We start from the raw sequence: 25,744 nt of genomic DNA on the forward strand, positions 1-25,744 counted from the left end.
ATAACCAATTGCACCCACCAGGAGGCAGACCCCATACACAAGAAAACCACAAACCTGTAGGCTGCAGACCTAGTTTAGCCACAGCAGGCAGACAATACCCTGGGACCAGCTGGGCTCTGGCCTTGCCCACTATAAGGCCAACACAAGCTTCAGGACACCTTGGACTCCATACCCACTGTGTCAGAATCTGGCCCCATCTCTACCAGTGATCTAACACCAGCTCTGGCATCCCTGGGCCATGCAGCCAGACTGCAGGACACAGCTCTGGCCTGCCACTAGTTCAGCACTAAGCCCAGGTCCTGGCTTTACCCCAAAGTGGGTGGGCAATGACCCTGTAGTGTTCTGGACTCTTACTGAACTCACCAGTGAGCTAGCACTAACCCCAAGTTCCCCTGGGGTTCTGCAGTGAGCCACCATTGACCAAGCCCTACTAACCAGCAGATATCAGAGTCCACACAAGGCAGGGCCTGGCAACCAACTGGGTGAGGGGGCCAACCACGCATGCCATACTGCTCACATAGTCAGACCGCTACAGAAGGATGCACTCAGCCCTCTGAGGAGGAAAGCGAGAGCATGTAGTCTGGATGATAAAAGGGTATGTGCTGCTGGGATGCACAGGACATCTCCAATAGAAGGCCACGTCTCCAAGGTTTAGGTACTTAACTAACTTATGACATATATAAAAATACAAATAGTACCTTAGACAAAATGAGGCAGCAGAGGAAATGGTTCATGACAAAGGAACAAGATTAAGCACCAGAAGAAGAACTAAGTGAATTGGAGGTGGGCAATCTACGTGAGAAAGAGTTCAGAGTATTAATCATAAGTGGATCAAAGAATTTGGGAGAAGAATGGGTGCATAGAGTGAGAGGTTAGAAGTATTTAACAAAGGGTTAGAAAATGTAGAGAACAAACAGAGATGAAGAGTATAATAGCTGAAATGAAAAATACACTAGAAGGAATCAATACTAGATTAACTGATACAGAGGAACAGATCTGTGTGCTGGAAAACAGTACTGGAAATCACTGTTACTGAACAGAAAACAGAAAGGAATGAGAAGAAATGAGGACAGTTTAAGAGACCTCTACAGAATCAAGCATACTAATATTCACATTATAGGGGTCCCAGAAGGAGAAAAGAGAGAGAAAGGGGCTGAAAATACATTTGAAAATATAATAGCTGAAAAATTCCCTAACCTGGGAAAGGAAACTGTCACCCAAGTTGAGGAAGAACAGAGAGTCCCATACAAATTTAACCAAAGAGGAACACAAGGACACATTGTAATTAAAATGATAACAATTAGAGATAAAGACAGAATATTAAAAGCAGCATGGAAAAAGCAACAAATAACATACAAGGTAACTCCTGTAAGGCTATCAACTTATTTTTCAACAGAAACTCTGTGGGCTAGAAGGGAGAGACACTACATTTAAAGTGATGAAAGGGAGCAACCTACAACCAAGAATATTCTAACCAGCAAGGCTCCTGTTCAGGCTTGACTGAGAAGTCAAAAGCTTTCCGGACAAGCAAAAGCTAAAAGAGTTTAGCAGCACCAAAAGAGCTTTACAACAAATCCTAAAGGAACCTATCTAGGAGCAAAAGAAAAGGCCACAGTTAGAAACAGGAAAATTATAAAATGAAAAAGCTCACCAGCAAAGGTAACATATGGTAAAGGTAGGAAGTTATCTACACACAATGGTATTAGGGAGATCAAAAACAAAGTAGTAAAATCATCTATATCTACAAGCAGTTAAGGAATACACAAGACAGATTTAAAATATGATATCAAAGTTAGTAATCCTGAGGGGAGGAGAGTACAAATGCAGTTTTTTAAAAATGGATTTGAAGTTTAGGGATCCACAAACTAAAACAGTCATATATATACTTTACTATATATAAACCTTATGGTAACCATAAACCAAAAATCTGTAATATATACACACAGAAGAAAAAAGAATGTAACATAACGCTAAGGATAGTCATCAAATTATAAGAGAACAAAAGAGAAGGAACGGGAAAAAAAAGACTTCCAAAAACAAACCCAAAACAGTGATCAAAATGGCCATAAGAATATACGTATCAATAATTACCTTAAATATAAATGGTCTAAATGCCCCAATTAAAAGACATAGAGTGACTGAATGGATACAGAACAAGACCTGTGTATATGCTTTGTATAGGAGACTCACTTCAGATCTAGAGACAGAGAGACCGAAAGTGAGTGGATGGAAGAAGATATTCCTTGTGAATGGAAATCAAAAAGAAAGCAGGAATACTAATACTTACACCAGGCAAAATATATTTTCATATAATGACTGTTATAAGGACACTCCATAATGATCAAGACCTCAATCCAAGAAAAAGGTATAAAAGGTGTAAACATATATGCGCCCAATATAGGAGCATTTCAATATGTAAGGCAAATATTAACAGACATGAAAGGAGAAAGAGACAGTAACACAATAATAGTATGGGACTTTACTTTTTTATTATATTTTAAAAATTTATTTATTTTTTATTTATCTGGCTGCATCAGGTGTTAGTAGCAACACACGGGATCTTTGTTGAGGCATGAGAGATTTTTCATTGCAGCGCACAGGCTCTTCATTGCAAGGCCCACGCTCTCTCTAGTTGTGGCACACAGGCTCCAGAGCATTCTGGCTCAGTAGTTGTGGCACACAGGCTCTCTAGTTGTGGCACACAGGCTCTAGAGTGTGCGGGCTCAGTAGTTGCAGCATGTGGGCTTAGTTGCCCCATGGCATGTGGGATCTTAGTTCCCCAACGAGGGATTGAAAGCACATCCCCTGCATTGGAAGGTGGATTCTTATCCACTGGACCACGAGGGAAGTCCCAATAGTAGGGGACTTTAACACCTCATTTACATCAATGGACAGATCATACAGACAGAAAGCCAATAAGGAAACACTGTCCTTAAGTGACACATTAAGACAGATGGATTTTATTGATAAATATGGAGCATTCCATCCAAAAGTAGCAGAATACACATTTTTTTTCAATTGCATGTGGAACCTTCTCCAGGATTGATCACATGCTGGGCCATGAGGAGAGCCTCAGTTGAAGTCATGCCAAGCATCTTTTCCAACCACAATACATTGACTAGAAATCAACTATAAGAAAAAAACTGCAAAACACAAATATGTGGAGGACAAACAATATGCTACTAAACAATCAATGGATTACTGAATACTTCAAATGGGAAATCAAAAAATACCTAGAGACAAATAAGAATGAAAATACGATGATCCAAAACATATGGGACACAGCAAAAGCAGTTCCAAGAGGGATGTTTATAGAAATACAAGCTTACTTCATGAAACAAGAAAAATCTGAAAAAGATAACCTAACTCAACACTTAAAGGAACTAGAAAATGGAGAACAAAGAAAACACAAACGTAGAATAAGGAAGAAATCATAAAAACCCAAGCAGAGGTACATAAAGTGGAGATTAAAAAAACAAAAGGAAAGACTAATGCAACTAAGTGCTGGTTCATTGAAAAGATAAACAAAAATGATGAACCATCAGCCAGACTCACCAGGAAAAAAGAGAGAGGGCCCAAGTCAATAATACCATAAATGAAAAAGGAGAAAAGACAGCTGATGCCACAGAAATATATAGGATCTTGAGACTACTGTGAGACTACCAATAAAAGGGACAATGTAGAAGAAATGGACAAATCCTGAGAAATGTACAATCTTCTAAGTTGGAACCAGGAGAACTAGAAAACTTGAACAGACCAACTACCTGTAATGAAATTGAATCAGTAAATGAAAAACTCCCAACAAACAAATGTCCACAACCAGATGGCTTTATGGGTGAATTCTACCAAAATTTAGAGAAGAGTTGATACTGGTGCTTCTCAAACAATTCCAAAAAATTGCAGAGGAAGGAACATTTCTGAACTCATTTAGTGAGGCCAGAATCACCCTGATACCAAAACCTGACAGATATATTCCAAAAAAAAAAAAGAAAAAGAAAAAATTACAGGCCAATAACACTGATGTGAATATCTCCAACAAAATATTTGCAAGCAGAATCCAATAATACATTAAAAGGATCATATACTAGGATCAACTGGGATTTATTCAAGTGATGCAAGGGTGGTTCAGTATCTGCAAATCAGTGTGATACACTACATTAACAAATTGAAGAATAAAAATCATAGCATATCAATATATGTAGAAAAATCTTATGATAAAATTCATCATCCAATTATGATAAAAACTCTTCAGAATGTGGGCATAGAAGGGACAGTCTTCAACATAATCAAGGCCATATATGACAAACTTACAGCTAACATCATACTCAGTGGTGAAAACCTGAAAGCATTTCCTTTAATATCTGAAACAAGACAAGGGTGCCCACTTTTGCCACTTCAATTCAACAGAGTTTCAGAAGTCCTAGCCACATAATTCAGAGAAAAAGAAGAAACAGAGTAATCTGAATTGGAAAGGAAGAAGTAAAACTGTCACTTTTGGCAGATGATGTTATACTATACATAGGACATGGAAGCAACCTAAATGCCCATCAACGGATGAATGGATAAGAAAGATGTGGCACACATATACAATGGAATATTACTCAGCCATAAAGAGGAATGAAATTGAGTTATTTGTAGTGAGGTGGATGGACCTAGAGACTGTCATACAGAGCAAAGTAAGCCAGAAAGAGGAAAACAAATGTGCTAACTCATATATAAGGAATATAAAAAAATGCTACTGATGAACCCAGTGACAGGGCAAGAATAAAGATGGAGATGTAGAGAAAGGACTTGAGGACACAGGGTCGGGGGGCGGTGAGGGGGAAGCTGGGACAAGGTGAGAGAGTAGCATTGACATATATACACTGCCGGATGTAAAATAGATAGCTAGTGGGAAGTTGCTGCATAACACAGGGAGATAAACTCGATGATGGGTGATGACTTGGAGGGCTAGGATAGGGAGGGTGGGAAGGTGTTGTGGGAGGGAGGGGATATGGGAATATGTGTATAAATATAGCTGATTCACTTTGGTGTACCTCAAAAACTGGCACAATAGTGTAAATCAACTGTAATCCAATAAGGAGCTTAAAAAAAAAAGAAAATCCTAATGATGCCACTGGAAAGCTACTAGAGCTTGTCAATAATTTGGTAAAGTTGCAGGATACAAAATTAATATCTAGAAAGCTGTTTTATATCTCTACACTAACAATGAAGTATCAGAGAAATTGAGAAACAATCCCATTTATCATCACATCAAAAAGAATAAAATATCTAGGAATAAACCAACCTAAGGAGGTAAAAGTCCTGTACTCAGAAAACTATGAAACACTGATGAAGGAAACTGTAGACAACACAAATAGATTGAACTATATACTGTGTTCTTGTAATGGAAGAATTGACATGGTGAAAACAACCATACTATCCAAGGTTATCTACAGACTCAATTTAATCTCCATCAGAATACCAATGGCATTTTTCACAAAACTAAAACAAAACATTTTTTAATTTTCATGGAAACACGAAAGACCCCAAAAAGCCAAAACAATCTTGAAAAAGAAGAACTAAACTGGAGGAATCATACTCTCTGTCTTCAGAGTTCACTACAAAGCTACAGTAATCAAAATAGTATACTACTGGCTAAAAACAGACAAATAGATCAGTGAGGCAGAGGATAAAGCCCGTAAATAAACCCGCACACTTATGCCCATTTAATCTATGACAAAAGAGGCAAGAATATAGAATGGAGAACAGACAGTCTCTTGCAGGAGTGGTGCTGGGAAAACTGGACAGCTACATGTAAAAGAATGAAATTTGAATTTCTCTAACACTAAAGACAAAAATAAACTCAAAGACCTAAATGTAAGACCAGATTAGACTTGAATGTAAGACTACATACTGTAAAAATCCTACAGGAAAACATAGGTAGAACACTCTTTGCCATAAATTGCAGCAATATTTTTTTAGATTAATTTCCTACAGCAGACGTAACAAAAGCAAGATTAAACAAATGGGACCTAATTAAACTAAAAAGATTTGAGCAGCAAAGGAAATCATGGACAAAACAAAAAGATGACTCACTGAATGGGAGAACATATTTGTAAATGATGTGACTGCTAAGAGCATTATATCCAAAATCTACAAACATCTCATACAATTCAACATCAAAAAGAAAAAAAAGTCAGCCTGATTTAAAAAAATGGACATAAGTCCTTAATAGACATTTTTCCAAAGAGGAAATGCAGACAGCCAACAGGCATGTGAAAAGATGCTCAACATCACTAATAGGGAAATGCAAATCAAAAGCATAGTGAGTCATCACCTCACACTGATCAGAGTGGCTATTATCAAAAACAATACAAATAGCAAATGCTGGCGTGGATGTGGAGAAAAGGGAGTGTTCACACACTGTTGGTAGGAATGTAAATTGGTCAGCCACTGCAGAAAACAATATGGAGGTTTCTGAAAAAACCAGAAACAGAACTACCATATGACCCAGCAATTCGACTTCTGGGTATATATCTGGAAAAAACAAAAACATTAATTCGAAAAGATACATGCACTTCGAGGTTCATAGCACCATGGCTTTCAGTCGCGAAGACATGGAAACAACCTAAGTATCCATCCATCAGCAGATGAATGGATAAAGAAGTGGTATATATATATATATATATATATATATATATATATATATATATATATATATACATACACAATGGAATACTACTCAGCCAAGAATATAAGAATGAAATTTTGCCATTTGCTGCATTGTGGATGGACTTGGAGGGCATTATGCTAAGTGAAATAAGTCAGATTGAGAAAGACAAACACCATATGTTATCACTTACATGTAGAATCTTACATGTGAAAAATACAAGCTAGTGAATATAACAGAAAGGAGGCAGACTCACAGATACAGACAACAAACTAGTGGTTATCAGTGGGGTGAGGGAATGGGAGGAACAAACTATTCGGTGTAGGATAGGCTACACAAATGTATTATATAACACGGGGAATAAAGCCAATATTTGTAATGATTGGAAATGGAGTGTAACCTTAAAAATTATATAAAAATTAGAAACAATTTTTAGAAAATGAATAAAACGAGTTACATTTAATTGAATTCTTGAGGAAAAAATAAATCGCTGTAGAGGACAATTTGGGAAAACAGCAAAAAGTTCAAGTGTGAACTTCGTATTTGGTGTTGTTAAATTACTTCGGGATTATAATGACATTAGGATAATATAGGAAATTTCTATGTTGTTTTGGGATGTATATTGAAATATTTATGGGTAAACTGTCAAAATATCATCATACATACACATACTAAATGTATATACTGTGTATACACACTGGGAGATAGCTTACCAGTCAAATGTAAACAGTTTTTAATCTTGATTTTAAAAAAATGTATGGGCATTCTCTCAACTTCAGTATGTTTGAAATTTTTCAAAATAAATTGGGAGGAAAATATCATTGATTCACATCATTCTTGAATCTCTGCTCTATTTCCCCTCCCACTAGGCAGCTTAGCTTCTTGGAAGTTTTCCTCTTGTGCTACTTTTACTTCTTTATGCTATGTATGGTATGACGTAGTGGTTAAGAACATGGATTCTGGAGCTAGGTAGCCTGGCTTTGATTCCTGAGTTCCACCTCAGTATTTCTGTGGATAAATTTTTAAAGCAGAGTTATACGAAATTAAGATAGCGTAATGAAGGTAAAAAACAATGGATATGAAGAACAGTTGAATTGGTACTGCTGCAAAATAATTTGTAAGCTAAAGACTGTCTGATAATTATGTTAAAAGAGACTATAAAAAGAGGAGGAAAGGCAAGAGACATGAACGTATCAATTCACATTTATTCAGTTACAGATAATGCATCTACCAAACAAGGTTACATAGTAAGAAGATCTGTTGGAGTATAAAACCAGATGACTAGTTTATTCCAGTGACTCTGGGTCTGTTTCCCTGTGATTCCCTCAGCTTTGTCCTCCATTGTGTATTGACTTCATCTTGGGGCTGTTTCTCCCTTGATGGCAAAATGGATGTAGCCTGTGCCACATGTCATATTCACACACCACGACAAGAGGGAGAAACAGTATCTTTTTGGTGAACGTCGTTTCAAATAAGCAATATGTAATTCCCAGAAACTTCCAGAAAATCACCTCCTTTGTGACAGTGGTCCCAAATAGTGACATATTCTTTCCTTAACAGACCTCTGGTATTGTGTTGCTAAGGGTTTGGGTGGGTGGTGTAGAAATACGTAACAAAAATTTTGGTACCCCGAGGAAAGGGAAACTAAATCAATGTATGTGAGTCTTAAAACTAAAAATATCCATTAAAAATAGACAGTGAATACAGCAGGTACAACTTACCTTTCAGAGCTTCTCAGAATTTTTGGTGTCTGGATTCCTTTTTGCTTATAACATGTCTCATGACTATAAAGAGCTTTTTTATGTGGACTATATCTATCCATATTTAGAATATTGGAAATTTAAACCAAGAGTTACAATTTATTCATTCATTCAAAAATAAAAATAATAAGCCTAGGACATACTTATTTTCATAATTATATTAAAACATACTGAAGGAAATGTTTATTGAATGGCCAAATGTGTTAGGTACCTTATTAAGTCTTGGTGATATGACATCAGATATATCATGTTTGATATTCACAGGAAGAAGATAGGCCTTCATTTTATTATCCAACAGTTACAATGTATTAATTTTTCTTTATAGTGTTCCTCTTATGTGTACACACCTCTCCTTTCTGATTATTCTCCAGTTTGTGTTCTCCTCATCTAGTATATGAATTATTGAAGTTAGTCTTCTTGTTTTAGGTCTCTTTCCAATCAGCTGAAAGGTCAGGTCTCTGAAATGTACAATCATATTATTCTGCTCCAGGAAGATTTCAGATTCTGATGGCTCTAAGATAAATTCAGATTCCTTAGGGTGGCATTTAATATTCTCAGTAACCTGATTAGCTTCCTGCCTTTTCCCCACATTCACCAACAGCTCTCACCAACAGTTTTGTCCACTTTCTGACTGTGTTCCATGGTTCAGCTTCTGCATCTCCCACTTCCAGTGCCACACTCCTTTCCATAAACATTGACTCTGGTCACACCCATTCCTGTTTTCCTCCAAATATCATTTTTCCCCATTTTTAAGGCACATTTTATTTCTGATGCAATTTAAGACCTAAATACCGTAGGCTACAAGGATCTCCATTTTCTGAACTCCCACCATGTGGGGAAAAGTTAATATTGATTTAAATTCCAGCTGAATCTGATAACCTGGATGAACTTGGACAAGCACCTCAGTATTTCAAACTACAAGCTTTTCACTAATGAAAAGCATGAAAAATCACAACTAATAAATTGGTAGGTAATATATATGAAAGGTCTAGCTTAGGACCAAGCAGAGAGCAGGTTCTTCGTAAAGTATTTTTCCTTCCATATTTGCACATGTAAGTATCAACAAATATTGTTTAGATATTTACATTTTTACTAGTTTATGCCTCATTTTTTTTGATCAGGACCTGCAGTTTTTGTTAATGCTGTGCATATATCAATAATTTACCTCGTAATTAGTTGAAGTTGGTGGTATTTCTGATAACAAGGAAGACAAGTAAAACTATCAGAGAGGAAAACCTTTATTTAAGAATATATTCAGGTATTGCACTATCATATATGATAGTCAACCAATCAAAGTATATGACGATATCAAATCCATAGTGATGTCAATGTAAATAGCATCATCTTCAAGTACAGATTTGTAAATCACAACTGTACGGATACTGTATTACAGAGAACTTGAGAGAAAATTGACTAACAATAAGAGGAAAATGTTCTTGATTAATGAATATATATTCTGTGTGATTTCGTATTCAAACATCTGCTGAACACACTCAAAGTTGAGAATCAAATGAAATAGAGAGTTTACTACTGTCACATGTTGTTGCTTAAGAGGAGACTAATATTTGAGAACCTGGGATATGGGGGAATTTGTAAGATTATGCCTTGGTATTCCAGCAATTTGCCAAAAATATTAAATGGAGGTGACCTTTATATATACTTCAATTCCTAGCATTTGTTGAAAATTGTAACCTATTATACTCTGAAACATAGCTACTAGTGTATCACAGCATGCCTCATTTGTGACCTCAGGGGTAATAATTTAGTTTGTTCCTTATGAAAGCTAGTAGCTTAGATTTTGGAATGCTCTTTACCATACTCTCTTCTTTTCAACTTGTTTATTTGACTGATATATCATCATATTTTGGTAATTTAATGTTATATATGACAGGGCCATTTTCCACTTTCTCAGTATTCCTTGATTTTGAAAAAAGTTTAATGACATTAAAATCAGTTATCCATATGGGATGATAATTTGTTTTATAATGTTATGAAGTTTTCTTCCTAACTTTTTTCATAGCCTTTATTACTTCCTTATTTCTTAGACTATAAATAAAAGGGTTTAATAAGGGAATCACTAGAGTATAAAAAATGGCAACAGGTATATCTTTATCTTCTTCCTTACCTGAATTTGGTCGAACATACATGAAAAGAAGAGAACCATAGAATATTGAGACAGAGAGAAAGTGGGATGCACAAGTTGATAAGGCTTTGCCTTTTCCTTCTTTGGATTTCATCTTGAAAATCATGAAAAGAATGAAAAGGTAAGAGATCATTACTACAGTAATAGTGAAGATTAAAACTGACCCTGCAAAGATAAATATCATCAATTCATTGATATAAGGGTCCACACAGGAGAGTCTGTATAATGGGAGAACATCACAAAAGAAGTGATTGATTTGATGAGACCCACAGAAAGTTAACCTAAACAGAAACCCTGTATGAATCGTGGGATGCAGGTTTCCAGCTATGTAGGCCCCTGTGATCATCTGAATGCAGAGTTTCTTTGACATCATGGTGTGGTACTGCAGTGGGTTGCAGATGGCCACGTAACGATCATAGGCCATTGCTGCCAGGAGAAAGCAATCTGCAGTTTCAGCTAGGCAGGCAAAATAAAATTGTGCCATGCATTCATAGAGGGAAATCATTCTGTCTTTAGAAAAGAGGTTCTCTAGCATCTTTGGGGTAATGGTAGTGGAACAACAGGAATCCATCAGAGCAAGGTTACCCAGAAAGATGTACATTGGTGTGTGAAGACGATGCTCTGTAACTATCAGTGCCACCAGGCCAAGATTTCCCACCATGGTGATCAGATAGATGGTGAGGAACACCAGAAACAGAAGGGTCTTCTGTTGTGGGTGATCTGTGAATCCTATGAGAATAAATTCAGTTGTCAAAGAGTAGTTATTCTCAATCATATCCATGTTCCCTGTTGACATAGGAGTTGTGGAGATATAAGATTTGAAATTAGAGTTTGTATAATTTTCCCTTCAACTTTTTCTTTTTACAAGGAGTGGAGCTCTTCTTCCAGCTTCCCCTATTTCCTCTGGGATAGGAACACATACCAGTAGGGGACATTCATTTCTCTGTAATGTCAGTTTTTATGATCTTAACTCTGAAACTTGGCATTCCCAAGAATCTTTTGGTAATTCTAGGGAGGGTGCTTTTAGTGGAAAAGGCTGTCTTTATGAATGTATGAAGAATACTATACATATTTGGGCACCATATTTGATTCAGTATTCGCAACTAATGTGTATCAGTTTTTATATTAGAGTTCCTTAAAATATATATCAATTCACTTTTCATGTATATATATATATATTTTTAATTGAGCAAATATTTTTAATGTACTCTCCTAGTAGAGTGAATGTTTAAAATGTGTACACAGTTGTGTTGAATTTATATCTTAGGAATTGCCTTAAAATCACTGAGGATGAAGGAGAGGACTGTTAATCTTTAAAGAAAATTACCTTGGACAACTAAGAAAATAAATACCCATAGATTGTCACCTCTTTCATCCCTTTTCCCCGTGTCATACTAACTCCATTATTCTCTTTGAATGTGCCCAGATATCTAAATTCTTTACTCGTTTATGTGAAGCACTGTTTTTATATGATCCAGAATGAAGTTTACTCAGTGCTCCAGACTACACCAATCTCCATTTTTTGAACCATCAAGAGTGTCTTATATTCCCAACACAATCTAGAATTGCTTGTGTATAATCTAACATTGCTTCTTTTTCATATGTTCATGAACAATTTCCCTTTTATATTATAGATACTTTGAGGTTTTCTGTGACTTATACTTCTTAAAGCAGCTGTATTATGCTGTGGGAAAAAAGCATGATTGATTTTAGTCCTACCTCCAGTTCAGGGACCTGGGTGAACCTTTTTCCAGTATCTACCAATGATCCTTAATGAACTATTTGGTATCTGCAAGTTGAGACTTAATTTTGAAGAACAATTTACAAAGGATATTAACAAAATTCATTGTTAAAAAATCTGGGTTTCTTTCTTTTACCTGAATTTATGTATCTACTATTTTACCGTTTCCTAAGAAAATTATGTAAGATTTTGTGAAGGATGACACAGTACATTAAAAGCTAATAAATAAAAGTGAGCCATGCTTTTATACTTTAGTTTTCTAACACTTAGAGAAAATTCTTTAAATCTGAATATGATTTGTGTGAAGAAATTTTGTTTTCTTTTAAAGGCTACCTTCAATTATTATATAGTGATCTATCTATAAGACGTATTGACTGAGGGCCTAATCATATAAATTATTTGGTCAAAATGCTTTATTTGAATTTCAAAATATAGGCACTGCCTAAAAGTTTTATTTATTTTTGCTTTAAAATATTAAACATATGCCACTTTATTATTTAGCTAAGATGGAAATAACGTTATATGTGCATGCCTGGATTATAAAAGCAGAATTATAATCTGTCCTTACCTGCATATTTTGAAGTTCTACCTTATAATCAGAGAGGTAAGTATAAATTGCAATACATTTTCTCATCCTAGTTTCCCATATTCTCCAGTTTTGAGAACAGCCAGAATTATAACTAAATAGTTGAAATCTAACAACAAGCAAAAAATGGTGAATAATTCAGAAAAATAAATATTAATTTATGTTAATCTTAAATGTAAAAGTAAAGTAGAAAAGCCTCTTACCTAGATTTCAGTGGGAAGTATTTTGTAACACCTTGTTGTTTGCTTTATTGTGTTAGGCCTAATAGAATTTCAGAATATAAACCTAGTTCTCTAAAACATTTGGGATTAAAAGAATAAGTATCTGAACAACTACAAATAGATCAGTGTCAATAATTATTTTCTTACAATGCAGATTTAAAATTTCCATCAAATGCTAAAGGGATTTCCTTGTAATGACTTCAGTATATTTCTATGGGGAGATTAGGTCACTAATACATACACCACGTGATGATAATTAAAGATGACCTGGGGAAAAAATTAAAGTAAAAGGGCTTCATTAAAGTCATTAAGGTAATTTGAGATCATCTTGCTGATTCTTACTTAACTGACCTCAGTTTTACATTTTTTTTTCATTCTTTGTGTAAAATAAAATGATCAGAAGAGGCAGATTGGTTTCCCCTCCTAGTGGAAGAATTAATATGTTTATGGGATTAATATGTTGTGTGAAAGATGATTGATTTGGAGAGGTTACCAAAATGTGTAAAAGATTCAGCCCGAGTATCAACTTCATTCTGTGAGTTGAATTTGGCGCCACATCCTGCAAAACCCTTTTCTGAAACTTTGAGATTATTGTTTAGTCCCATACATGAATTACTAAGCTTATTGTTCTTTTTTTTAAGTCTACAGCAGCTGCCCTTGTCTTTATTATGCTGTATCCCCCTATACTCTAGTAATTACGCACCAGTATGGTATATATTTGTTAGTAATGTCAACAATCAGTCACTCTCTCTCCCAACCTCTATTAGCTTAAGAGGGAAGAGATTTCTGTGTTATCTTCATTCCTGTGTTTCCAACACGTTAATAACATGTGGCACTTTGTAGTGCTCAACAAATATTTGTCCGATGAATGAAAAAAAGATTATACTCCTTTGCTCAAGTGTTTGAAATGGTCTTTGATTAGTTTTCAAAAAATTTGTTTTTTCTCATTTTGTCATTCCAGATGCTCCACAGTCTGTCTGTATCTTATTTCTCACCTTGCTTTCTTCCTCTCACCTCAGGGCACTTGGCCATGTCCATCCCTTCCCTGTTCCTCTGTGCACCTGCTTCATTAAGTTGCTTATGTGTCCTCATCTAAAACATTCATCTTCCTCTCTTTCCTGCCAATCCTGCTCATTCTTGATCTCAAATCAGATCTCCTCCTTGAGGACTTTTCTAGTCCTTTAAATTAAATAGATTTTCCTTTTCCCAATCTCCAGGATAATTGCCTGCTTTTATAATGTGCTTACCACTTTATCAAATGTGAATTGTACGTGCCTTGATTGTAAAAGCATTGGCTAAATATCCATAAGTCACCGATCATGTCTTACATCTTTTGGCTCCTGACAACAAAATGAGCTAGATCCTTAATACAGCCTGCTTTGATTTCTCAAATTTCTTTTCTGTTTAACCTTAATCAAGTATTTACAATATACAGGGTATTGGAGGAGACAATGGTTAGAATGAGCACAGGATAAGGAGTTCTTAGGTTTTAGAAACGGTTCCTGACAAGAAGCTCATATTCTAGTGGGGAGAAAGACACATTGGTAACTAGCAGGCAGTTCAGGGTGTGATATAAAAAAGTGTTAATATGCTATATGAAAATATGATGAATGAAATGAATAGAAACCTGGAGGAAAAAAGATTTCTCATTGGAAGCATCATTTCAGATGAACCTTACAGGATAAGTAGGACTATAATACGTGAAGCACGTGAGGAAAAGAAGCAACAGAATGGAAGCCCATGACAAAATCCTGGAAGCTTGAAGTAACAAAACCTAATTAAAAACTGGATAGTAAATAAGGTTGGCTGAAGTTTACTCATACATGATATAGGAGACACTTACAGGTAATATATAGGGCCTGGGAAAATAGATTGGAAATTGTTCTATTTGGTGCCTTTCCTGGCAATTCATCGAACCCTCTCTTTCAGTAAGGTCAAAACCGATGCTAAATGCCAACTCGAAAGAACATCTGATTATCTGCTTAACCAAGCTATGGTGTTTGAAACTATTGAGAGTCTCCATGTCTGGTTTTGTGATAACACTCACTGCTTCTGTATTCCTAAGTGTTCCATCTCTGTCTTTAATGCTGGGTCATGTTTTTCTCTTTGCCTTTATGTATGTATGTATGTATGTATTTCTTATGTACACTAATTTAATTGTATTTATAAAGTTAAATTTTCTTTTTTTAAAGAACTTTTATTGAGATATATTTGACATATAATAAACTGCATATATTTAAAGTATACAAGTTGATATTTGTTTTCTTATTTTTAATGTAAATATGGCAATCCCAATCTCCCAATTCATCCCACCCTAACCGCCCCTTCCCCCAGCTTTCCCTGCTTGGGGTGCATATGTTTGTTCTCTACATCTGTGTCTCTGTTTCTGCCTTGCTAACTCTCTTTGCCTTTAAAATGCTTCTTTTCCTTATAATTTTGTATTTGACCAGTGTCTTCTCTTATTCTGCAGTTTCCTCCAGATTATCTCATCTACTTATGTATTTTAGTCATGTTCAGTTTTCTGGTGGCTTCACTACAGGAGAGTTCCAAGACATTATTTTTTTGCTTTAATTTACGTCCTGTTTTATTTTTATTATTTTTATATGTAGCTATTTTATTTTTTAAAATTTTATTTAATATTGGATTATAGTTGATTAACAATGTTGTGTTAGTTTCAGGTGTACAGCAAACTGATTCAATTATGCATATACATGTATATTGTTTTTTGGAATTCTTTTCTCATTTAGGTTACTACAGAGTATTGAGCAGAGTTCCATGTGATTTACAGTAGATACTTGGTTACCTGTTTTAATCTAGTAGTGTATATATATCAATTCCAAACTCTCAATTTATCTCTTCCTACACCTTTCTCCTTTGGTAACCGTAAGTTTTTTTTTTTTTTTTTTTTTAATAATTCTGTGAGTTTGTTTCTGTTTTGTAAATAAGTTCATTTATATCATCTTTTTTAGATTCTGCACGTAAGCAATATCATATAATTTTGTCTTTTTCTGACTTCCTTTACTTAGTATGCTGATTTCTAGGTCCATTTATGTTGCTGCAAATGCCATTATTTCATTCTTTTTAGTGGGTGAGTAATATTCTAGTGTATACATGCACTAAATCTTCATTTTTAAAAAATTTCTTTATTGAAATTTATTTACAATGTTGTGTTAGTTTCAGGAGTACAGCAAAAGTGAATCAGTTATGCATGTACGTATATCCACTCTTTTTTTTTTTTTTTTAGATTCTTTTCCCATATAAGCCATTCCAGAGTATTGATTAGAGTTCCCTGTGCAATACAGCAGGTTCTTATTAGTTATCTGTTTTATATGTAGTAATGTGTGTATGTCAATTCCAATCTCCCAATTTATCCCCCTCTCTTATACCCTGGTAACCATAAGTTTGTTTTCTACATCTATGACTCTACTTTTATTTTGTAAATAAGTTCACTTTTGTTTAGTTTGCACATTTAAGCAATGTCATATGGTATTTGTCTTTCTGGGTCTGACTTACTTCACTCAGTATGACAGTCTCTAGGTCCATCCATGTTTCTGCAGATGGCATTATTTTGTTGTTTTTTATTGCTAATATTCCATTGTGTATATGTACCACATTTTCTTTTTTTTTTTGAGGTTTATATGTCTTTCTTTTTTTTCCTCATTAGTTGTCTGTTTTACACATAGTACCAACAGTGCACATGTGTCAATCCCAGTCTCTCAATTCCTCCGCTTCTCCTTTCCACCTTGGTATCCATACATTTGTTCTCTATGTCTGTGTCCTATTTCTGCTTTGCATATAAGGTCATCTATACCATTTTTTCTAGATAACACATATATGTGTTAATATACAATATTAGTATTTCTCTTTCTGACTTACTTCAGTCTGTATAACAGTCTCTAGGTCCATTCACATCTCTACAAATGACCCAATTTCATTCCTTTTTATGGCTGAGTAATATTCCATAGTATATATGTACCACATATATTTTATCCATTCCTCTGTTGATGGACATTTACATTGCTTCCACATCTTGGCTATTGTAAATAGTGCTGCTGTGAACGTTGGGGTGTATGTGTATTTTTGAATTGTGGTTTTCTCTGGGTATATGCCCAGTAGTGGGATTGCTGGGCCATATGATAGTTCTATTTTTATTTTATTTTTTTTGAGGAACCTCAATACTGTTCTCCATAGTGGCTGTACCAACTTACATTCCCACCAACAGTGCATGAGGGTCCCTTTTCTCCACATCCTCTCCAGCATTTATTGTTTGTAGATTTTTTGATGATGGCCATTCTGACCAGTGTGAGGTGATACCTCATTGTAGTTTTGATTTGCATTTCTCTAATAATTGGTGATGTTGAGCATCTTTTCATGTGTTTGTTGGCCATCTGTATGTCTTCTTTGGAGAAATATCTATTTAGGTTTTCTGCCCATTTTTTGATTGGACTATTCATTTTTTTTTGATTTTGAGCTCCATGAGCTGCTTGTATATTTTGGAGATTAATGCTTCGTCAGTTGCTTCATTTGCATATATTTTCTCCCATTCTGAGAGTTGTCTTTTCGTCTTGTTTATGGTTTCCTTTGCTGTGCAAAAGGTTTTAAGTTTCATTATGTCCCGTTTGTTTCTTTTGTTTTTATTTTCATTACTCTTGAAGATGGGTCAAAAAATATCTTGCTGCAATTTATGTCAAAGTGTGTTCTGCCTATGTTTTCCACTAAGAGTTTTATAGTGTGCAGTCTTACTTTTAGGTCTTTAATCCATTTTGAGTTTATATTTGTGTATGGTGTTAGGGAGTGTTCTAATTTCATTCTTTTATGTAACCACATTTTCTTTATCCATTCCTCTGTTAATGGACATTTAGGTTGCATCCATATCCTGGCTATTGTAAATATTGCTGCAGTGAGCATTGGGGTGCACATATCTTTTCAAACTATGGTTTTCTCCAGGTATATGCCCAGGAGTGAGATTGCTGGGTCATATGGTAGTTAACTATTTTTAGTGTTTTGAGGAACCTCTATACTCTTCTCCATAATGGCTGTACCAATTTATATTCTCACCACCAGTGTAGGAGAGTACCCTTTTCTCCACACCCTCTCCAGAATTTATTGTTTGTAGACTTTTTGATGATGGCCATTCTGACTGGTGTGAGGTGATATATCATTGTAGTTTTGATTTGCATTTCTCTGATAATGAGTGATGTTGAGCGTCTTTCCATGTACCTGTTGGCCATCTGCATGTCTCCTTTGAAAAATGTCTATTTAGATCTTCTGCCCATTTTTTGATTGGGTTGTTTGTTTTTTTGATATTGAGCTGCACCTGCTGTTTGTAAATTTTGGAGATTAATCCTCTGTTCATCATGTCATTTGAAAATAGTTTCTCCCATTCTGTGGATTGTCTTTTCACCTTGTTTTTGGTTTCCTTTGCATAGCAAAGCTTTTGAGTTTAATTAGATCCCATTTGTATCTTTATTCCATTATTCTAGGAGACATATCAAAACATATCTTTCTGTGATGTATGTCAAAGATTGTCTGCCTATGTTTTCCTCTGAGAGTTTTATAGTATCTGGTCTTACATTTAGGTCTTTAATCCATTCTGAGTTTATTTCTGTGTGTGGTATTAAAGAATGTTTTACTTTCATTCTTTTACATGTAGCTATCCAATTTTCCCAGCACCAATGTATGAAGAGACTGCCTCTTCTCCATAGTATAGTCTTGCCTCCTTTGTTGTAGATTGATTGCCCAAAGGTGTGTGGGTTTATTTTTGGTCATTCTATCTTGTTCCATTGATCTGTATTTCTGTTTTTGTGCCAGTTCCATACTGTTTTGATGACTGTAGCTTTGTAGTATAGTGTGCAGTCAGGGAGCCCAATTCCTTCAGCTCTACTTTTCTTTCTCAAGATTGCTTTAGCCATTCGGGGTCTTTTGTGTTTTCAAACAACTTGTAAAATTTTTTGTTCTAGTTCTGTGAAAAATGACATTGGGAATTTGATAGGGATGTATTGAATCCATAGATTGCCTTAGATAGTGTAGTCATTTTGACAATATTGATTTTTCCAATCCAAGAACATGGTATATCTTTTCATCTGTTTGTTTTATCTCTGATTTCTTCCATTAGCGCCTTACAGTTTTTGGAGTACAAATTTTTTACCTTCTTAGGTATGCTGATTCCTAGGTATTTTATTCTTTTTGATGTGAGTGGTAAATGGAATTATTTCTTTAATTTCTCTTTCCAATCTTTCATTGTTAGTGTATAGAAATGTAACAGATTTCTGTGTATTAATTTTTTATCCTGCGACATTATCAAATTCATTGATGAGCTCTAATAGTTTTCAGGTAGCATCTTCAGAATTTTCTATGTATAGTATCATGTCATATGCAAATAGTGACAGTTTTACATCTTCAATTCCAATTTGGATTCCTTTTATTTCTTTTTTTTTTCTCTGATTGGCCAGGGCTTCCAAAACTATGTTGAATAAAATTGAGAAGAGTGGGCATCCTCATCTTGTTTCTATCTTAGAGGAAATGCTTTCAGCTGTTCACTGTTGAGTATGATATTAGCTATAGGTTTGTCATATATGGCATTCAATATGTTGAGGTATTTTCCCCCTATGCCCACTTTCTGGAGAATTTCTTTCATAAATGAGTGTTGAATTTTGTTGAAACATTTTTCTGCACCTATTGAGATTATCATATGGTTTTTGTTCTTCAGTTTGTTAATGTGATGTATCACACTGATTGATTTGTGGTTATTGAAGAATCCTTGCATCCCTTGTATGAATCTCACTTAATCATGGTATATGATCCTTTCAGTGTGTTGTTGGATTTGGTTTGCTAGTATTTTGTTGATGATTTTTGCATGTATGTTCATCAGTGATATTGGCCTGCAATCTTTTTTTTTGTGGTATTTTTGTGTGGTTTTGCTATGAGGGTGATGGTGGCCTCCTAGAATGAATTTGGGAGTGTTCCTTCTCTTCAACTTTTTGGAATAGTTTCAGAAGGATAGGTGTTACCTCTTCTCTAAATGTTTGATAGAATTCACCTGTGAAGCCCTCTGGTCCTGGACATTTGTTTGTTGAAAGTATTTAAATCACATTTTCAATTTCAGTACTTATGATTGGTTCTGGTACCCATGAGAACTTGTGTATGTCCCTCAAGAGTGGTGTTTCTGTTTCCTCCAGTCCTGTGGAATTCCTGCAATCGAACCCTGATGGCTTTCAAAGCCAGATTATCTGGGGGCTTCTCCTCCCTTTTCCAGACCTCCAGGTTGGGGAGCCTTACATGGGGCTCTAAACTTTCACTCCTGTGGGAGAACTTCTGGGATATAATTGTTTTCCAGTTTGTGGGTTGCCCACCCAGTGGGTATGGGATTTGATTTTATTGCTGTTGCATCCCTTATTCCATCTTGTTGTGGCTTCTTCTTTGTCTTTGGATGTAGGATATCTTTTTGGTAGGTTCCAGCTTTTTTTTTGTTGATGGTTGTTCATCACTTAGTTGAGATTTTGGTGTTTTCATAAGCTCATGTTCTTCTACTCCACCATCTTATCTTGAATTACAATTTTCCATGTTACTTATCTTCTGGTATCACCTGAGTTGTCAGGAAACACAGCTCCTGTCAGTGTGCACACAGCCCCGTGTTGTCCTGAAGCATAAAGCCTGATGAGTCTTCTGTTTAGCATTTTTATTACCTCCTTTTTGAAATCAGGTCTGGTAGACTGGAGTGGTCTGTTTCATTCAGGGGATTTCTCTTTTTCTTTTAGTTGAGAATATTTCCTCTGATTTTTCATTTTACTTAAACTCCACTGACTGTGAATTTAAGAGAAACATTTATCTACTGTGGTCTTCACTGACTGTTTTTATGTGGCAGCATCACTATGTAGACTGTGTAAGAGTAATACTTTTGGTTGGGAGGGTTATTTTTGTTTCGGATACCTGCCACGTCTTTTGTCAGAGTGTGCTGGCAGTTTTTCCCTTGATAGAGGGTGTGACTACTGTTTTAGTGTCCAGTGCCTGCACTGGATGTTGGGCGGGGTATCCTCTTTGTTCTGTGGCTGTCAGAGCCCTATTAGGGGCAGGGTTTCTCCCCAGTTTTTGGAGTAGAAGCCCCCAGATCTGATTCTAAGGTGTGGTGAAGTTGTTTGGACTGTGGCGCTTCCACTGTGAAAGCAGCCACTGAGTATTCCTTCCCGGGGCCATCCCTCCTTTTGGCAATGGATGTGTGATTCTGTAATGCTGCGCATCACTCATTGTGCATGCCAACATAGTCCACTGCTGCTTGCACCATCCCTGGACCCATCCCTGTTGTGGGAGCACTAATAAATGGCTGAGATGTCAGGGCCACCTCTGGAGTATGCGTACTCTCAAAACCCACTGCCACTGGAGCCATGTTCTGCCATGAGTATGCTGACAATGGGTTTCTGTAGTGGACCTGTGCCCCACCCTTTGTGTGCTGATAATGGGGTTTCTCTGATGGGCCTCTGCTCCATCTTGTGCATGTCAGTCTTGGCATCCTGGACCACACTCTAGAAACTTTGGGCTCTCTCTATGTAGCCAAACTAAGCCCTCTATTTGGGTCTGTCCACTGAAGCCCAAGTTTCAACTTGCAGCTGCTGCATGCCCCAGTATGTGTGCATCTTGGCCTGAGAAGTGTGGTGACATGGCAGCCATCACTGCTTGTCCCTGGCTACAGGAAGCACTGCAGCAAGCCAGCACCCACATACTCCTCTAGAGCGTAAGCCAGGCCACTCCTACTCTGTATGTGTCCCAGTGGGCCTCACATCTGGCAAAGAGGGTTTCCAGGGTGAGGGAACATTTCCTCTTTCACAGCTCCCTCCCAGGGGTGCAGGTCTTGTCTTGATTCTTTTGTTTTCCTTTCATCCTACTTGCTTGCATGAGTATCTTTCTTAGAGCTTCGATTATTAAGAGATCTTCTGCAAGATTTCAGTTGGTATCCAGTGAAAATTGTTCCACATGTATATGTATTTTTGATGTGTTTGTAAGGGGAGGTAAGCTCTAAGTCCTTCTACTCTGCCACCCTGATCTCTGCTAGACAGTTAGACATCTCCTGTTGGCTTGAAATTCCACAGGCACATCCACCTCTACATCCTAGTCCTTATTTCTCTTATAAATGGAAGTTTCTATTTTTTTTTTACTACCTTCGTCCAATCCAATCCCTGCCTCACAATGCATAAACTCTGGTAACCCCAGATCTTATTTATTTTTCTATGAGTTTCTTTATTTTTGAAGTTCAGTTGACCTACAACACTATTTCAGTTTCTGATATACAACAGAGTAATTTGATATTTCTGTATATTTCAAAATAAAGACCCTGATAATTCTAGTTACAGTATGTCAGTATCCAACAGTATCACATATTTATTGACTATATTACCCACACTGTACATTCCATAACTGTGACTCAATTATTTGCAACTGCAAGTTTGTATCTCTTAATTTTCCTATCTATTTTTTTCCTTCCCCAAACACTCTCCCCTCTGGCTAGCACCTGTTTGTTTCTTTATCTATAACTCTACTTCTGTTTTGCTATCTTTGTTTACTTTTTTATCTTTTTTTGAAACTCCACATTTCAGTGAAATCATACAGTATTTGTCCTTCTGTGACTCATTTTACTTATCATAATTTCCTCAGTGCCGATCCAAGTTGTCACAGATGGCAAATTCTTTTTTTTTAATGGATGAGTGGTATTCCACTGTGTATATATTTATCACATCTTCTTTATCCATTCTCCTCTAGATGGGCACTTAGGTTGCTTCTACATCTTGGCTATTGTAATAGTGCTGCAGTGAATACAGGGATGCATGTATATATTCTAATTAGGGTTTTTGTATTCTTTGGATAAATACAAATATGGTATTTATGGTAGTTCAATTTTTAATTTTTTGAGGAATCTCCATTCAGTTTTCCACAGTGGCTGCGCCAATTTACTCTCCCACCATTGTGTAAGGATTCCCTTTTCTCCACATCCTCAACAACACTTGTTCTTTGTTGTCTCTTGTATAATAATTATTATGCCAGGTGTGAAGTGATATCTTATGGATTTACTTTGCACTTCTTTGATGATGAATGTTGAGCACTTTGTCATGTACCTGTTTGCCATGTGTATGACTTTTTGGGAAAAATGTCTGTTCACGTCTTCTTCCCATTTTTAATTTTTTTATGTTGATTTGTAAGAGTTCTTTGTAATTTTTGGACAGTAACCCCTTATTATGTATATTGTTTGGAAATATATTGTTCCATTCTGTAGGTGACATTTTGGTATGTTGATAATTTCTTTCGCTGTGCAGAAGCTTGTGAGTTTGACGTAGTCCCATTTGTTTATTTTTGATTTTGTTTCCCTTTTCTGAGGAGACATATCCAAAAAAATGCTACTCAAATCAATGTCAAAGAGCATATTGCTTATGTTTGCTGAGTTTATGGTTTCAGAAATTTTATAGTTTTGGGCCTTATATTTAATTCTTTAACCCATGTTGAATTTATTTTTGTGAATAGTGTGAGAAGTCATCCAATTTGATTCTTCTGCATGTAGCTGTCCAGTTTTTCCAACACCATTTATCGAAGAGTCTGTCTTTTCTCCATTATATATTCTCTCCTCCTTTGTTGTAGGTTAATTGCCTGGATAAGTGTGGGTTCATTTCCGGGCTCTCTGTTCTGTTCCATTAATCTATGTGTCTGTTTTTGTGCCAGTATTATACTGTACGGATGACTGTAGCTTTGTAGTTTTATAGTCTGAAGTCAAGAAGTGTGATACCTCTAGCTTTGTTCCTCTCAAGATTGTTTTAGGTATTCAGGATTTTTTGGGCTTCCAACCAAATTTTAGAATTTTTTGTTTTAGTTTTATGAAATATGCTATTGGTATGTTGAAAGGGATTGTGCTGAATCTGTAGATTGCCTTGGGTGGTATAGTCATTTTAACAATATTAGTTCTTCCACTTGATGAACATGGTGTGACTTTCCATCTATTTGTGTTTTCAGTTTCTTTCATTGGTGTCTCATGGTTTTCAGAGGAAAGGTCTTTTATCTCCTTAGGTAGGTTTATTCCTAAGTATTTTATCCTTTTTGATGTGATTCTAAATAGGATTGCTTTTTTGGTTTCTGTTTCTAATACTTTATTGTTAGTGTGCAGAAATGAAAGAGTACTAAATTTACACTGTGAAAAAAAGACTCAAGTTGCCATTTCTGGCTTAAAGGTTAATGGAAAAAGTCACAAGACAGAAAATGTGGGCAGCAAAAAACAGATTCTCCTCTGAATCAGCAAAAGGAGTGCATTGAGACCCATTTTGTACTTTGACCTCCAGAAATGGAGGATCAGCCAAGATGGCAGAGGAGAAAGAACCTGAGCTCACCTCCTCTCATAAGCACATCAAAATCACAACTATCTGCAGAACAACCATTGATATAAAGAACTGGAACCTGGAGAAAAGATCTTCCAGAACTAAAGATGTAAGGAAGAAAGTACAACAACATGGGTAGGAGGGGCAGACTCATGGTATTGTCAAGTTCCATACCTCTGGTGAGGGGCAACTGACAAACTGGTGAATATTTATATTGCAAAGATTTTTACATAGGAACGAGAGTGTCGAGCCCCATTTTAGACTCGCTAGTATGGGTGTCCTGCACTGGGAAGATAAGCCCCCTGAGAATTTGGCTTTGAAGGCCATTGGGGCTATATTATGAGATTTCTATAGGACTAGGGGACAAAGGGTCTTCACTCTTAAAGGGCACACATAAAATCTCTCATTCAGCAGGACCCAGGGCAAAAGCAATAATTTGATAGAAACCTGGGCCAGACCTACCTGCTGGTCTTGGAGAGTATCCTGGAGTGTCAGGAGGCAACTACAGTTCACCATGGAGACATAGACATGAGCAGCAGCTGTATTTGGGAACTTTGTACCATATGGACACTGGTGCAGGTGAGTGACATCATTGGATCCTCCATCTAAGTCATTCACACCAGAACTTGGCTGGCACCACACAACAGCCTGCAGGCAACCAGTGTTGGGGCATCTCTGGCCAAAAAATTAAACGGGTACGAACACAGCACTACTCATCAACAGATAGGCTACCTAAAGATTCCTGACTCTACAGCCACCTCTAGACATGCCTCTAGAAAAGTCCCTACACATCAGAGGGCCCAGAGCCAGCTCCATCCACCATAGGGCAGGCACAGGTCCTTCCCTCCAGGAAGCATGCAGTAGCCATAAGACCAGCCACAGCCACCTGGAGGCAGACACCATACACAGGAAAACCACAATTCTGCAGCCTGCGGACCTAGCTCACCCACAGCAGGCCAACTCTATCTTGGGACCAGTTGGGCTCTGGCTTTACCCACTAGTAGGCCAACACAAGTTTTGAGACACGTTGAACTCCATACTGAACTGTGTCAGGAACTGGTCCCACCTCTATTTGTGATCTTACACCAGCTCTGGGATTCCTGGGCCTTGCAGCCAGACTGCAGGACACAGTTCTCCCTGCCAGTAGTGCAGCAGTAAGCCCAGGTCCTGGCTTCACCCTAAAGTGGGTGGGCATTAGCCTTGTAGTGTTCTGGACTCTTACTGAGCTCACCCATGAGCTAGCACTAACCCCGAGGTTGCCTGTGGTTCTGCAGTCAGTCACCATTGACCAAG

General features: G+C 36.6%; 2 protein-coding genes across 2 annotated transcripts in view; one reads left to right on the top strand and one right to left on the bottom strand.

The window, feature by feature from the left end:
- GABRR3 (gamma-aminobutyric acid type A receptor subunit rho3) overlaps positions 1-25,744 on the top strand; it is a 725,962-nt gene that overhangs the window by 26,280 nt on the left and 673,938 nt on the right. The gene's annotated exons all lie outside the window — the stretch shown is intronic.
- On the bottom strand, positions 10,401-11,330 carry LOC130829848 (olfactory receptor 5K3-like). Its single transcript, XM_057696417.1, has one exon. It carries the CDS (start codon positions 11,328-11,330, stop codon positions 10,401-10,403), a length of 930 nt encoding a protein of 309 aa, XP_057552400.1.

The sequence above is a fragment of the Hippopotamus amphibius genome, chromosome 10 (genome assembly GCF_030028045.1).
Source record: "Hippopotamus amphibius kiboko isolate mHipAmp2 chromosome 10, mHipAmp2.hap2, whole genome shotgun sequence".
Classification (NCBI taxonomy): Eukaryota; Metazoa; Chordata; class Mammalia; order Artiodactyla; family Hippopotamidae; genus Hippopotamus; species Hippopotamus amphibius.